The sequence below is a fragment of the Misgurnus anguillicaudatus genome, chromosome 16 (assembly GCF_027580225.2).
Source record: "Misgurnus anguillicaudatus chromosome 16, ASM2758022v2, whole genome shotgun sequence".
NCBI lineage: Eukaryota > Metazoa > Chordata > Actinopteri > Cypriniformes > Cobitidae > Misgurnus > Misgurnus anguillicaudatus.
In genome coordinates this window covers 18,205,779-18,220,904 of record NC_073352.2, presented here as the reverse complement: position 1 = coordinate 18,220,904, position 15,126 = coordinate 18,205,779, and the positions used below count along the sequence as shown (strand labels likewise).

Here is a 15,126-nt window from a genome sequence, read left to right as displayed (position 1 = left end):
CAGCAGCTATTTAAAATTTAAACACGTGGAGTATGAAGGCATTTTGGCACATGCTGTGATCCGTCCATCTCTGATGGTTCACAATGAAAGACACCTGGCAGAACATGGACTGCTTGTGAAGTGTCCTGCGCTATCAACCTCCTCCAGATGTAGTGGGCAATAACTGTCAGATGCTGTTAAAATATCCTTTGGCAACAAAAAGGATTGCGCTGTCAGCTTGAAAAAACAATTTCGTGCAGCAACATCTGTGAGCATCACCATCTTTGAGGTTGTAAACTAGAAATCCCCCACATTTTATCAGTTTTCTTGACTAAAAATGCAAATCTATAGTTACCAGGCAACTTTTAATGTAAATGTGTCTCTTAAATGTTTTGTAGCCATATAACACATTGTGTACTGCGTACTTTGGCTTTGTGTTTGCAGAATTTATATATACACATATTTAACAAACGGTTCACCAAAAAATTAACCATCAAGTTGCCCAAGAGTTTCTTTATTCTGTTGAACACAAAAGAAGATATTTTGATAAATGATTGTAACCACACAGTTGACAGTACCCACTGATTTTCTTAGTAGGTAAAACAAATACTATGGAAGTCAATTGGTACCGTCTACTGTCACAATGTAAAGTGTATGAATTTCTATTATATTTAATGACAGAATACAAAACATTTGGGCCAGTGTACATATAAAAATATATGTTTAAAAAGATTATAAGCTTGGATACAGTATACTGCAAAAATGTTTTTCAAGATAAAAATTTCTTAGTATTTTTGTCTTGTTTTCAGTAAAAATATCTAAAAATTCTTAAATTAAGAGGCTTTTTCTTCATGAGCAAAACGACCCAAAAAATAAGTCTAATTTTTAGACCAAAAATATCAAATTTAAGTGATTTTGTGCATAAAACAAGCGGAAAAAATCTGCCAGTGGGGTAAGCTAATTTTTCTTATATTTTTTTTATTTAGTGTTTAAGAAAAATGTTCAAGATTTTTTTGCTTACCCCATTGTCAGATTTGTTTTGCTTGTTTTATGCACAAAATCACTTAAATTTGATATATTTGGTCTAAAAACTAGACTTATTTTCTTGGGTCGTTTTGCTCCTCAAGAAAAAGCATCTTAATTTAAGAATGTTTAGATATTTTTACTGAAAACATGACAAAAATATTAAGAAACTTCTTCTTGAAAATAATTTTTTGCAGTGTATATCATAGTTATTGGTTTCTTACACTGTACACTCATAAAGGGACGTACCCAGCATGTTGGGTTATAATTAAACCTATGCTGGGTTGTTTCAACCCAAAATGTTGGCTTGTTTAAACCAAATATAAACATTTTCTGAGTTAATTTAACCCAACAACTGGGCACTTCCTTTTAACCCAGTGCTGGGTTGAAAATAACCCAGCATTTTTACAATGTACGTGAAACCTCATTGATACAGCACTTTGATCTCAAAAAATAATTAAATCCCTAAAATTGGCTCACAGGCTTCTGGGTAAACGAAAACACATCCCGTAAATGTTCTGGGATAGCTCCTGGAAAGAGGATCATAGCAACAAGATATATTATTCAGCTCTTCAAACGAGGGTTTTAAATGCACATTAACAATCATAATGTGAAATGTCTGCAAACTGGAATGAAGCAGAGATCATGGATCTCACCAAATATCCACACTGAAGCTGAAATCATTCACCAGCACACTAGAACGGCATGTCACATGCTCCTTTATATTCTTTTCATAAATAAAAATGTGTTTTCTGGAGAGAGAGAAAAAAACGGATAATAAGCAAACTTACGAAGAGCACATGTCTTTCCGGGATCTTTACGGTATGTGTGTGAACACACACAAACACAGATTCCGGAAAATCATTGGCAGTGTGAATGAACCAAAAATCAAACGCTTCCAGACATTTTCCGTGTATTTTCCGTAATGTCTGTGTGAAAAGGGCTTGAGTCACAAGGCAAGTTACGTTGGAAGATTTTTTTTTTTTTGCTGAAATAGCATATATTTTACATTTGTTGTAAAATGCGACCAGAAACCACAATAAAATTCCCCTAATCCACATCTGTTATTGTGATGGATGCAATGAACCGTGTGAGAAAACTGTGAGATGTCCATTTGCATAATAATTTAAATCAGTATTTCAGTAAGCGCCTTATAAAAATGAGTTATAAATGATATTCTCGGGAATAGAAAGATAAATAATGACTTGGATGTCTCACCACCACTGAATTGCCTTGATGTAGTTGGTGTCCAATGGATGAACATGAAAAGCTTAGAAAAATTATTATTGCTACTTGATAATGTTCATGGGATGAAACCTTGCGTTGCGCCCAAAGTACACTAGCATACTTTGTGTTGTGGATTTGTGTTTCTCATCTCTGTTTTTTTAGGCACTCCAAATATACTGCACCCCATTCCCAAAGTTGCAAGAGATTTAATCCGGTTAATTTATTTGTTTTTTATGACTACCTAATCTGTGTGAGAGGGGAGGATTTAAATCATAGTTTAAAGAAAGATTGGCCTTTTGGGGATTCGTTGTTGACATGCATATTTTAGCAGTTATTAAATATTATTTAAAGGCTTCTGGTCAAATACTGTACATGAAAAAGTACACAATACTATTGCTTTCGAGCCAGCAAAATAATACAGTCTTTCTCCAAAGCTGTTTACTAAAGAAACACTACGTATAGTTTGTAGTTTAGTCTTTATCAGCAGACGTAACAGGCCCGGTGATGCTGGCTGTGATATATCCATTGATCTCTCTGTGCTTGCAACCCACTTCACAGTTTAGTGTGTTTCTCACCAGGCCCTTTGAAGTCGCCAGAGCTCTGTTTCATGAAGGAGTCTTGATAACCCCATTATTCTCTTTCTTCTCACCAGGCGCCTCTCCGTACCCTGGCTTACAGATTGATGAGGAATTTTGCTGCCGATTAAAGGAGGGCACCAGGATGAAAGCTCCCGAATACTCCTCCTCTGAAATGTAAGAATGGCTCAGTTTGTATCATACACCCATAATTTGAAAGTGACTTGTCAACAATGCCTGCAGTTATAATGTGTAATAGTTACTATAGTAAGTATACATACTGTATACTTTTAGGGAGTACAGGCTAAGATGAATACTGTACTTAACGTATTTAAAGGTGCTTTGTACAAACAAACCTTACATCTCTTTCTGGAAGCCCCAACACTTTTCAGTATGAAAATCTTAAGCAAAAATCTGCCATTTTGGAAAAGAAAATCCGTTCCTATCGATACAGTTTTAAAGAGCTGAAGTATCTCATTTCGTTGTTTTGACACAAGACAGAAAGCCTGAATAGAAACAGGACAATTATTCAGGGCGTGAAAGAAACGGCAGCTTCTGATTGGCAGCTAGTTTATAGTGCAGCTGATGTGTGCTAGGGCTCTATTACTAACTTACACCAATGCTGCTGAAATCGAAGCTTACATTAAAGGTTCACCCTACCTGCACAGCATGTGGGGGCCGAACACAGTGGCCGGACCCCTGGGCATCAGGCAGGCGAACTCACAGGTTAGATACTCCCATTGTGGTTAACAAGGTAAGAGAGCAAGCCAAACCACGGTCCAATGTTTTCTGATGTAACAAGATATGAGAGGAAAGGTCATGGTATCCGTTGTAAATGTGGAAAGGAAGTAGAGTGGACAACTTTAGATTAGTTTTGCACATAAATGCAAGCAGAGAACTGAATCACCATGTGACCCAGTCTATGAAAACCCAACATGAAAAAGATCATTTTTGTACCTACATAACGTAAGGTCATGTTTCACATTTAAATCAATGTGAAATCAATGAGTGAAATTAAACTTAAGATTTACAGACTTGAGATTTCACACACAGGGTTACATATTTTTAAGCTATGGACTTACAGGATGGCAAATTGAACTGGAACAGAATTGGCACATTGGCAAAAAAACATGCTATCGCATGACCAGTTCAGCCAATTGAACACAATAACATGCCATTACCGATGGTGATTGGAGATGACCTGGAAATGTAGTCCAAACCTTAAGCTTTAAATGTGATGGATCTGATGCAGCCCTCACAATCACAGTTTTTCTAGTGCCATGTTATAAAACGCCGAAGTCTTTACATTCATCTTGAAGGAACTTGTCAACTAGCATTTTAAGGTTAAATGTAATGTACTACATCGCCTGCTTGATGTAACACTGATTGCATGACCCCCATGTGTGCCGTTCTTCAACAAAATAGAGACATTGATGAAGTTACGTGCTGACCTCGGGGTTAAACAGTGCTTTATTCATGACCCTGAGAGTGGCCCTGACCCCAGCTGCACTAGTGTGAGTGATGAAAAAGATAAAGGAGTGCATATTTTCCGCTGGTCCAGCAATTTAAGGAATTTATTGACACGTGTAGCATTATCTGTCTGGATTAATTCACCTAATCATAAACATAACACGTCAGAGGAAAACATTATAGGGCGGTTTCCCGGACAGGGCTTATCCTAGTCCCAGACTAAAATGCTTGTTTAAGATGCCTTAATGTAAAAACATCTTGTACTGACATATATCAGTGCCATTTTTTTATCTTAAGATGCACACTTGTATTGTTTGTAAAACGACTTTAATGTCTTAATATAACTAACTAACCTAATCTTAGATTAATCTACAGTACTTCAGATTTAACAAATCTAGTTTTTCAAAATAAACAGTATTGTGCAAAAGTCTTAGGACTTAGGACACAGTGAATGTCTGAGATGCACATGTGACTAAGCAATAAGATAGGCATGTGAAAGGGTTGTGTGTCATCGCATACCAAACAAAAACACATCTTAACATCACGATGGGTTCCAGTGTTAGGGGAGCGCTTGGGTGATTCTCACGAAAACTTGGTTTTAAAAATGTCAAGCATGAAAATGTAAAAATTGCTTAAACTTACTTTTTTCCGACCAGACATTGAAAAACAAAGTCTGGAGTAAATGGGAACATTATTTTAAAAACTTTTACTTATCATTTAACACTTTTTGTAACAAAATTTTAAAAATTAGTTCTAAAAAATCTCATTACCGCAACAGTCAGAAAACATCAAAACTGACATATTTTCAAAATGACATGACAAACCTGAAAGAACATAATTTGGAGATTCTGCACATGCATTTAAAATCAAAGTATTATGCTTCTATTAATTAAATTAACATTTAATAAGCATCTGTTGCGGTAATGATAATCAAAATGTCGTGTAAGCATTCTGACAAGACAATATTTCAAATTAACTGTAAAAAAATGATCTTACCTGGTAGCCATTTTGAAGTAACTGGTCCATGTGCTTAGTCACTCAAAATCAAACTTTATTAAAATTCTGTATGTGTGCTTAAACTGTTCTCAAAAAGTGTTGCGGAGGATGAGAACATCAGGCACGGACACATCATTTTCCTAATTTTTCATCATTATTATTATACATGAATATTCAGTAAATATTTTTTCTGTCATCTAAAGTAGTCTAGCAAAACATCCATTTATTTTTTTTCTTAATATTTTTGTGTTAATTCGATTAAATTACAACATAACGCATGTTCAAACACAGCCGGACACATTGCGGTAATGAGAATTTCAGCAGAAAAGGAGATAAAATTTACAATTATAAATTATTATCTTGAAATCACACATTGTGTAAGGTAGAACACAGTATTGTGTTAATTCTGATGCTTTTTAATGTTACTATATTACACATTTTAAAGCTAAAATCATTAGTGCCGTGGTGTTTCAATGGTTTTGTGAGAATCACCCGCTTACTTCCTGTTTTTTTCAAAATAATCGCATCGTAATGATAGAAGCGTGCCCGGGCTTGGATCAGTCAAAGTACAGTGTAAGTGTGTGCATCTGGGGGAGTAAGGAGGGGGACAATCCGGCATGGGCAGTTAGGTTGGGTTAACTTTAATATAAGTGTGCCCTAACCCTACCACCAGCTTTGTTGTTTAAGCTTTAATGTTGTTAAGTTCTAATGACCATCCATATTTATTCTTCGCTCTCTTTTTAAAGATACAAACAGATACACATGCAGAAAGTTTGTACACAAAATGTAAAAAATACCCAATATGGCTGTATTTGTCCCTGTAAAAAACTAGTGTGAGCACAGATTAGGGATGTTCAACATCGTGGTATATCCTTGATTTGACGGAAACATCAAGTCGCTATTTTTCTGGACTTCCTGTTAGTGTAAGGAGTTGTTCCATCTGGATTCATTAAAATAACCATTAAAAAAGTCCTGCTTCCTCAAGCTAATCGCATTCACAGTGCATAAGACGAATACCTCCTGTTTAAAGACTACTGAACTCGCGTGGATAAATTAGGTAATTAGTGTAAGGAAGTGTAAGGAAGTAATGAGTCATCAACCCGTACAGTAATTTTTCCGTTCTCCAAATGGCCAAATCTCGTGCCAATCAGAGGGGTTAAGAGAGTTTATTAGCTTACAGGATTTTATTTATATAAAGACATGTGACAAAACACCTCAGTCTAAACAATATGGTGCTCAATCATCACTCGTGATCATTTACTCAAACACTCGGTCGGTATTTAACGCCCCGGTATTTCACAGCTGAATCTTTAGCCTTCAGCTAAACTGAAGCATTATGAGTCCCAGTGATATCTGATAAGAGACCTCAGACGTCCCTGATGAGAAGAGATGTTGACAGCACGTCTAAAGCTAAAGGAAGTTACTCTCAGCACGAAGGTTCACCTTGCGAACAAAAACAGAAAGCTTTACTCTTCATGTCACGCACCAAATATTATTGATGACTGAAATCATTGGACAAAGCCAAATTTTGCAGACTGGGTCTGGAGGTCAGGGCGGAAAGTAGACCTCTTGAGGCTGCTCTTTGTGCAGCTGCTGAAGAATTAACATTTTTTTATTACCATATATTGGGTTTTCGAAGGAAACTTGTATTGACATTCTTGTATAATTGTGCATTTGTAGATATCAAACCATGTTAGACTGTTGGCATGGAGAGCCAATCCAGAGGCCCACTTTCACAGAACTGGTGGCGAGGCTTGGAGATCTGCTTCAGGCTAGTGTGCAGCAGGTAAGATGTGTAGACACCCTTATCTTATCTATCCTTGTACATTATCTTCACCACTATATATTTTTTAGTTTAATTACACATTGTAGGTGAGACACTTACTACACCAAAAGTATATTTTAGGATAAGATATTCGCTTGACCAAGGAAATCATGTGAGACTCCTAACTGATGTCACGGATTGACGCATACATAACTGATATATTGGAATCAGATGTGCTTAAAGTGACACTCCACTTTTGAGAATATGCTCATTTTTCAGCTCCCCTAGAGTTAAACATTAGATTTTTTCCGTTTTGGAATCCATTCAGCTGATCTTCGGCTCTACCACTTTTAGCATAGCTTAGCATAATCCATTAAATCTGATTAGACCATTAGCATCACGCTTAAAATAACCAAAGAGTATCAATATTTCTCCTATTTAAAACTTGACTAAACTTTTTTTTTTCTTTCGCTAAACTTTCAATAGCTACGGACTATTTTCAGGTGCTGCGTAATATCATTATTTTTGAGCGTGATGCGAATGGTCTAATCAGATTCAATGGATTATGCTAAGCTATGCTAAAAGTGCTAGCGCCAGACACGGAGATCAGCTGAATGGATTCCAAAACAGATTCCAAAATCAAATGTTGAACTCTAAGGGAGCTGGAAAATAAGCATATTTTTCAAAAAGTGGAGTGTCCCTCATAAGGAACTTGTCTCATCTCACTCCCAAACTCCCTAAATTCTATTGTATATCCCAAATCTTAACCTTATAGTGTTATTCTAGACAGTATGCATGGTGATTTTAGATAAACAGAATGTCTAAATTGTTATGTCTCTCAGGAGGGAAAGCATTACATTCCGATCAACACAGCCCTGTTGACCAAAGAAGATCCCACAAGCTCCAACCCCACAGAAAAAACCTCAACCAGACCTGCATCTCTTAGAGACTCTGGAACTGCTTGGTAAGATGGATTTATCATCAGACATTTTTACTAGTCTGTGCTCAGGGTGACATAAGCGCACAGTTTTTCATTTCATCTTGGGAAGTTTTGACCACAATTCAAATGTGGAGTGCGCCAGAATCTCATTTTTCATGAAGACATCTGCTTTTAGGAAATTTTATCTGCTGTTCTTTGTAGATAAAGTTCTTTCCTGTATTCTGGCTTCTATACATGTTCCTTTCCAGTTGAACATCCTTCATCTCAATGTCCTTCAGTTGAAACATATTCTTGATAAGACTCACGGTTAAGCTCGTGAGAAGGGTCCCTCAAGGAATTTCTCTTTTTACCACAAATATAGTTTCAGGATTTATACATACTTAAAATAATTTGTGACCCTGTCTGTGAAATCCAGGTTAAAGTCTCATAATCTAATTATGAGATTTGGAGCATCAAAGTTTCAATCATTGATTTCAGTAGACAATGTTTAACATGATCTTACTCAGTCAATATTAAAGATATGAAAGTTATATTTCCAAAGAATGTTTTTTTACATTATGTAGGAAGATTTTATGTAATGTGGCATTTTGAATGCTTTCAGGAATATCAAGGTCCGCCCAGCAAGCGTAAAGACCTTTGATGAAATAATCATTGTGGACGGAAACACAGTGATCCATGAGGTGAGGAGCTTGATCTTCACATTCAGCCCAAACCCAAACAATGTGAATGTTAAAGGGGCCATGGCACAAGACTTTTTTAAGATGTCAAATGAATCTTTGGTGTCCCCAGAGCACATATGTGAAGTTTTAGCTCAAAATACCATATCAATAATTTATTATAGCATGTTAAAATTGCCACTTTGTAGGTGTTTGAAAAAATGTGCCGTTTTGGGTGTGTCCTTTAAGGTTCCAGTGAGCTGATGAAATTCAAACGCTGATCGCAGTGATGGTGGTTTTTTGCAATTGAAACTCAATTGTGCTTTTCTCTGCACTAAATGGCAGTGCTGTGGTTGGATAGTGCAGATTAAGGTGCGGTATTATTATAATAAGAGCTCCTTATGACATCATAAGGAGAGCCAAATTTCAACTACCTATTTTTTCATGTGCTTGTAGAGAATGGTTTACCAAAACTAAGTTACTGGGTTGATCTTTTTCGCATTTTCTAGGTTAATAGAAGCACTGGGGACCCAATCATAGCACTTAAACAAGGAAAAAGTCAGATTTTCATGCCATGGCCCCTTTAATAAAAGGCAGAGACCCATCATTACTTGAAGACTGCCAGTATATAATTAATTTTCACATTAGTAGATGACGCTCTGATGAATCTTCATTGGTTGTTCACAGGGTGGGCAGTCAGACAGTGGGATGGGCCTTTCTTCAGATGACCTGAACACACTGAAGCGTCTGGAGTCCCTGACTAAACCCCTGAGTTTCATGGCTCGAGCGTAAGTACAAAATACATCCACTTTAAACAAACAGAAGCATGACAGAATCCATAAGCTTAGGAATTGGTTGAGCTGCCGGCTTGGTGATCCTCCCACTGAGCTGGAATGTAGATGGCACAATTGTCATACAGTTCCCCCCTCCCTCGACTCCAGTCACAACCCTTTTCTTTGAGAGACGTGCTTGTGCGAGAGCCTCTCAGACAATGGCACAGTGGAGAGACATTGCTTAAGGTGGCAATCTCAACAGCCTGATAATAAAGGCAGGGCTGGGTGTGTGACTTGTTAAAGTTGGCTGCAAGGTCTGGTGCCACCTGGGTTGGGAGAACCTTTGGCTCTGTCACTGAAACATTGTGAGGCAATAGATATGGCACATGGCTATACTATGTTAACAGACATATAGAGAAATAGATTAAATAGATAATATAGATTATTTTGATATTTTAAAGCTCACATAACACAAAGTGTTTCTGCTTATCTCATGTTAATCATGATTACCTATAGACCGTTTTATCAGACGCACGTGTGATGACACGATACGTGTCTGGCCCGACCTTTACTTCCGGTTTCAGTTTTTAATGGTCTGACTATTTGCCAAAAACTGAACTCTTGAACAAATACCTCTTCGAAAATAACAAATGTTTTGGTTTCCTAGGTAACCTACGTGTTGTTTTTTGCTTGTTATATAAATAAACTATGTTTAAAGTACTTTGTTGTATTTATTCTTAGCGGAGTTTACCGGAAGTTACGTGTTGACCACGGATGCCGCTTGTTTATGTTGTTACTGCTGAAACCGTCTATAGAGTAGTTTTACGTTCTTCATATATCCAAATAGTCTTTAGTTTTATCAGATTTATAAAAGACAAATCAGCTGTGCCCATTCATTCTGAACAAACCAGAACTCCTGGCGTCATACAGCGTTATTTATATATTTTTGCACTTTTTGACACTTTGCCTATGTTTAGCATGATGAATCGAACTCTTTAACAGTGTTAATAAGTCAGAATGCATTAAAGAGACAGTCCACTTTTTTTGAAAATGTGCTCATTTTCCAGCTCCACTGGAGTTAAACATTTGATTCTTGCCGTTTTGGAGTCCATTCGGCTGGTCTCCGGGTCTGGCGCTGGCACTTTTGGCGTGGCTTGGCACAATCTATTGAATCTGATTGGACCATTGTTATCGTGCTAAAAAGTAACCAAAGAGTTTGGATATTTTTCCTATTTAAAACTTGACTCTTCTGTAGTTACATTGTGTACTAAGAGCGACAGAAAATTAAAAGTTGTGATTTTCAAGGCAATATGGCTAGGAACTATACTCTCATTCTGGCGTAATAATCAAGGACTTTGCTGATGTAACATGGCCGCAGCAGGCATAGTGATATTACGCACGGCCCGAAAATAGTCCCCTTGGTAACTTTCAATGGCACTGGACTATTTTCGGGAAGTGCTTAGTATCAAAATATTGAAACTCTTTGGTTGGTTTTTGGCACGATGCTAGTGGTCTAGTCGGATTCAGTGGATTGTGCTGAGCTATGCTTGAAGTGCTAGCGCCAGATCAGCTGAATGGATTTCAAAATGTTGATAATCAAATGTTTAACTCTAGGGGAGATGGAAAATGAGCATATTTTCAAAAAAAAGTGGAATGTCCCTTTAAATAGCTTTAGACCCCCCCCCTTAATTTACATTAAATGAGTAGCAGCATAAGGGCTTCTTAATGTCATTGTCAGTTGTTGTTTGAGGCCGGACTAATAATTTACTAAACGCAGACTAAAGTGTGCTAGGTTTAAGGCCACTTTTTTGTTCTTCAAAAGGCACTGGAAAAAAACAGTGCTGAAAACTAAAGCTAAGGTGTCTTTGTAAGTTATTCATGGCTGGATTAGTGTGACTGGTTTATGGTCTTCCAATGCAGTAGAGGTCAGTGTTAATCTACAAAGGTCATCCACCAAAATGCATTCAAGGGCCATACAGCATCCTAACATTTGAGGATACAATTGTGTACCACCAATTGCAACAAATAGACCAATATTGATAATCTCTTACTGATTAGAGCTTTATAGCTCGGAGAGATAAACTGATTGAATCAGTCGGTTACACTGACTTGTTCAGTTTAAAAATACAATCCTTTAAAATCTAAATGAAATCAGCTTCTTAATCTAAATGATTGGAATGTATTGAGGTTTCAGGGTCATGTTTTAAAAATCCTTTCAGTCAAGTATTGCTTAATAAACCCTTGTTCTCTCTAAACTATTATTGATTATATAAAGTGTACATTTAGATCACAAAGCTTACACCCTTTCATTTTTATGATTCATATTTCAGTATCAGTAAACATAAGATCCACTGTTTTTTTATTGCTAACAATATGTGTATCATCCATCTGTTCTTCCCCATCATTTCTTTTACACTGCCCTCATCATCACAGCTCTATATAATAAAAAGTTGGACCCAGCCTGGCAATAGTTGGCAAAGCCATGCACGTGTTGCCATGGTCACAGCCATGGGAAAAAGAGCCTCTGAGCATGTAGAGAATGATGTATATATCGTAAAAAGACGGCCCATCCCAAGTGCCTATTCAATCACTGTCACCTTTGACCTACTACAGCTTTACTAGTCTGTCCAAGCGTCTGTCTAACGTCTCCTCTGCTTTGTGCTGCTGATTTCCACCTGGTGCTCTCGTATTTTCTACGCACATATGGAGAGGGCTCGAGACACTGTGCATTGTGTGGATATTTACATGTTGTGCATACAGTACATGCATACAAATGGTCCAAACAAACACAAGAAATGAAATGCCATTGCTTTACACTATGCACAATGCATTTTACTATACTGAGATATAGTCATAAAAGCAAAATACACAAAAAAAAACTAAATCGCTTTAGTTAAAGGAGGCATTTCACAAGACTTTTTTAAGATGTCAAATAAATCTTTGGTGTCCCCAGAGCACGCATGTGAAGTTTTAGCTCAAAATACCCTATAAATAATTTTTAAATTGCAACTTTGTAGGTGTGAGCAAATGTGCCGTTTTTGGTGTGTCTTTAAAAATGCAAATGAGTTGATCTCTGCAGTAAATGACAGTGCTGTGGTTGGATAGTGCAGATTAAGGGGTGGTATTATCCCCTTATGACATCACAATGGGAGCCAAATTTTAATGACCTATTTTTTTCACATGCTTGCAGAGAATGGTTTACCAAAACTAAGATGCTGGGTGCTGTGGTTGGATAGTGCAGATTAAGGGGTGGTATTATCCCCTTATGACATCACAAGGAGAGCCAAATTTTAATGACCTATTTTTTCACATGCTTGCATAGAATGGTTTACCAAAACTAAGATGCTGGGTTGATCTTTTTCACATTTTCTAGACATTGGGGACCCAATTATAGCACTTAAACATGAAAAAAGTCAGATTTTCATGATATGTCCCCTTTAATATTCAAAATTTGAACCTTCCTCTTTTCTCTTTCCACAGAATGAAGAGCAAAAGTAAGGAGTCTATTCTATTGGATGGGGAGAATGAGAAATTTCCTCAACTTGTTCCTTCACTAGATTTGAGTCTGGAAGAATCTTCTCTTGATCCGGAGCTGGAATGTCACAGCCCACCTCCGGACTATAACTACGTGGTCCGCTACTCCACACCACCTGTCTGAGCTGGTCTGCACTCATAAGCCATTAGAAGTCTCACTTAGTATTCGGGTTGGGCCCGTTCTGTCTCTGCACATTAATCCAGATTATGTTTTGACTGCGAGGGTCACATATACAGTAATGGAGCACCTCAGGTATCCCTGCTCTCTACTGTGAGCACTATAAACATAACTTATTACAGTAATGGTGTTATTCTGTATGGTGAGATTCCTGATACAGAATGGTTAAATGATGATTTTAGTTATTTTGTTTCTAGACAAATATTTTATTGTAATGAAAAACTGGAATCGGTGGTATGTGATATTTTTATTTTGCTGAAATTATTATTTGAATAAGCTCACTCGAGCTGTAAGAAAAATATTTTTCTGAAGAACCGATTTCAGTCACATTTTAAGGCAAGTGACAGACAGACTGACAAGCAAACGCCCACAAATCATGAATAATTCAATGTGTGGTGTGGTCTTATGTTATTTTCCTGAGCTTATTTTGAAATCTAAATTGCAAAAATTTGCCCCCGTGTTGCATTCCTGACTTGTGCATTCATTGTCTGTCTGAGGGCTTCTTTCCTGAGTCTCATTCGGTGCAACCAAGATAACTTTCATGTCGGATTTATCGGACAGAAAATTATTTTGTCTCTGCATTACTTTTATCAATTTTTTTAAGGAATAAATGAAGAAATCTACTTTATTAGTCAAGCTCAATGTCTTTAACTGGTTGTGTAGTACAGGACAAGAATGGCTTATGGGTGCCTGACATCCAGTCTATCACTGTGAAAGTGGCTTGGAAAGCCTCAGCAAATAAATAATTCATGCACATTAAGAGCACACTATGTCAATTATTGATCAAATGTGGACCAGAATTAAAAGGCCTTGCAGTATTAAACAATAGTTACGCTGCTGCATTGTGTACATTTGTTTTATTTTATACTGTTTACACTACTGTATATGTATATAACACATTATACATTGTGCAGCTATTAACCAGATTGTTATTGGGGAAAGTATTCTGTAACTGATTCAGTAGTCTTGTGCTAAAATACTACTAAAGCTTGCAGAGCAGGCTAAAATATACTAATAACATTGGAAACAAAGTTTATCACTACTTAGAAATGGTCACTGGTAAGCATAATCAGTATTAACTCCTTAACATTTTTTTTTAGTAAACCAGTGGGTGGAGAATTAAACTAGTCCACTGAATCAGTTAAACAGGCGATGTTGAAAAGAAAACCCATCAATTATGTGTACTGCATTTAATGTTAGAGGACTGTTACAAATCAAAATTGTATAATTCAGTTATGGTTTATTGTTGAATGACTGGTATTTGTGAAGTAAGATTGTATGCACTGATATTTTCTACATATATATATTTTGTATTATAATTGTATTTTAATATTATAACCAAGAATAAATAAAGATATTTATATTTATATTTCGCACTTTTCATTGTGTCATGATTGCATTTATTGACAAACTTGCCTGTGTTTTGTGGTTAATACAATAAAAAAGTTATAAATGCAAAGATTGGCTACCCACACTCTCAAAAAGGTACACAAGCTGTCACTGGGGCTGTACTCTTACACAAAGTACATCTTTGTACCTAAAGAGTGCATATTAGTAGCTTAATGGTTCATTCATATAATTATAATTATGAAAAACACTATTATATAATTAATTATTATATAATGAAATAATATATTATATATATATATATATATATATATATATATATATATATATATATATATATATATATATATATATATATATATATATATATATATATATATAATTAGGCTATACACTGTAAAAAAACCAGTAGAAATTACAATGGTATTGCAGCTGGGTTGCCAGTAAATTACCGTAGATTTAAATTTATGTTATTTACTGGCAAGAGTTTGTTCAAAGTTGAATACATTTTAAATATTAACAAGTCTTTATCTTTACAGAATAAAACTATACAATAACAGCCTCATGCAAAGCATTCTGGGAACCTGAAATCATCATCAACCTTTTTCTGTTTTTTGCTTGAGATTTTGTTTCCCAGAATATTTTGTTTGATGCTTTTTTTCT

General features: G+C 36.3%; 1 protein-coding gene across 2 annotated transcripts in view; it reads left to right on the top strand.

The window, feature by feature from the left end:
• kdrl (kinase insert domain receptor like) overlaps positions 1-14,497 on the top strand; it is a 50,574-nt gene extending 36,077 nt beyond the window's left edge. For both annotated transcript variants that reach the window (XM_073854245.1, XM_073854244.1), the window contains exons 25-30: positions 2,882-2,981; positions 6,951-7,056; positions 7,878-7,999; positions 8,577-8,655; positions 9,319-9,419; positions 12,885-14,497. In XM_073854245.1, coding sequence (XP_073710346.1) covers positions 2,882-2,981; positions 6,951-7,056; positions 7,878-7,999; positions 8,577-8,655; positions 9,319-9,419; positions 12,885-13,062 — 686 coding nt within the window. In that variant the 3' untranslated portion in view covers positions 13,063-14,497. The remainder of the gene's footprint in view (positions 1-2,881; positions 2,982-6,950; positions 7,057-7,877; positions 8,000-8,576; positions 8,656-9,318; positions 9,420-12,884) is intronic.
• The last annotated feature ends 629 nt before the right edge of the window (positions 14,498-15,126 follow it).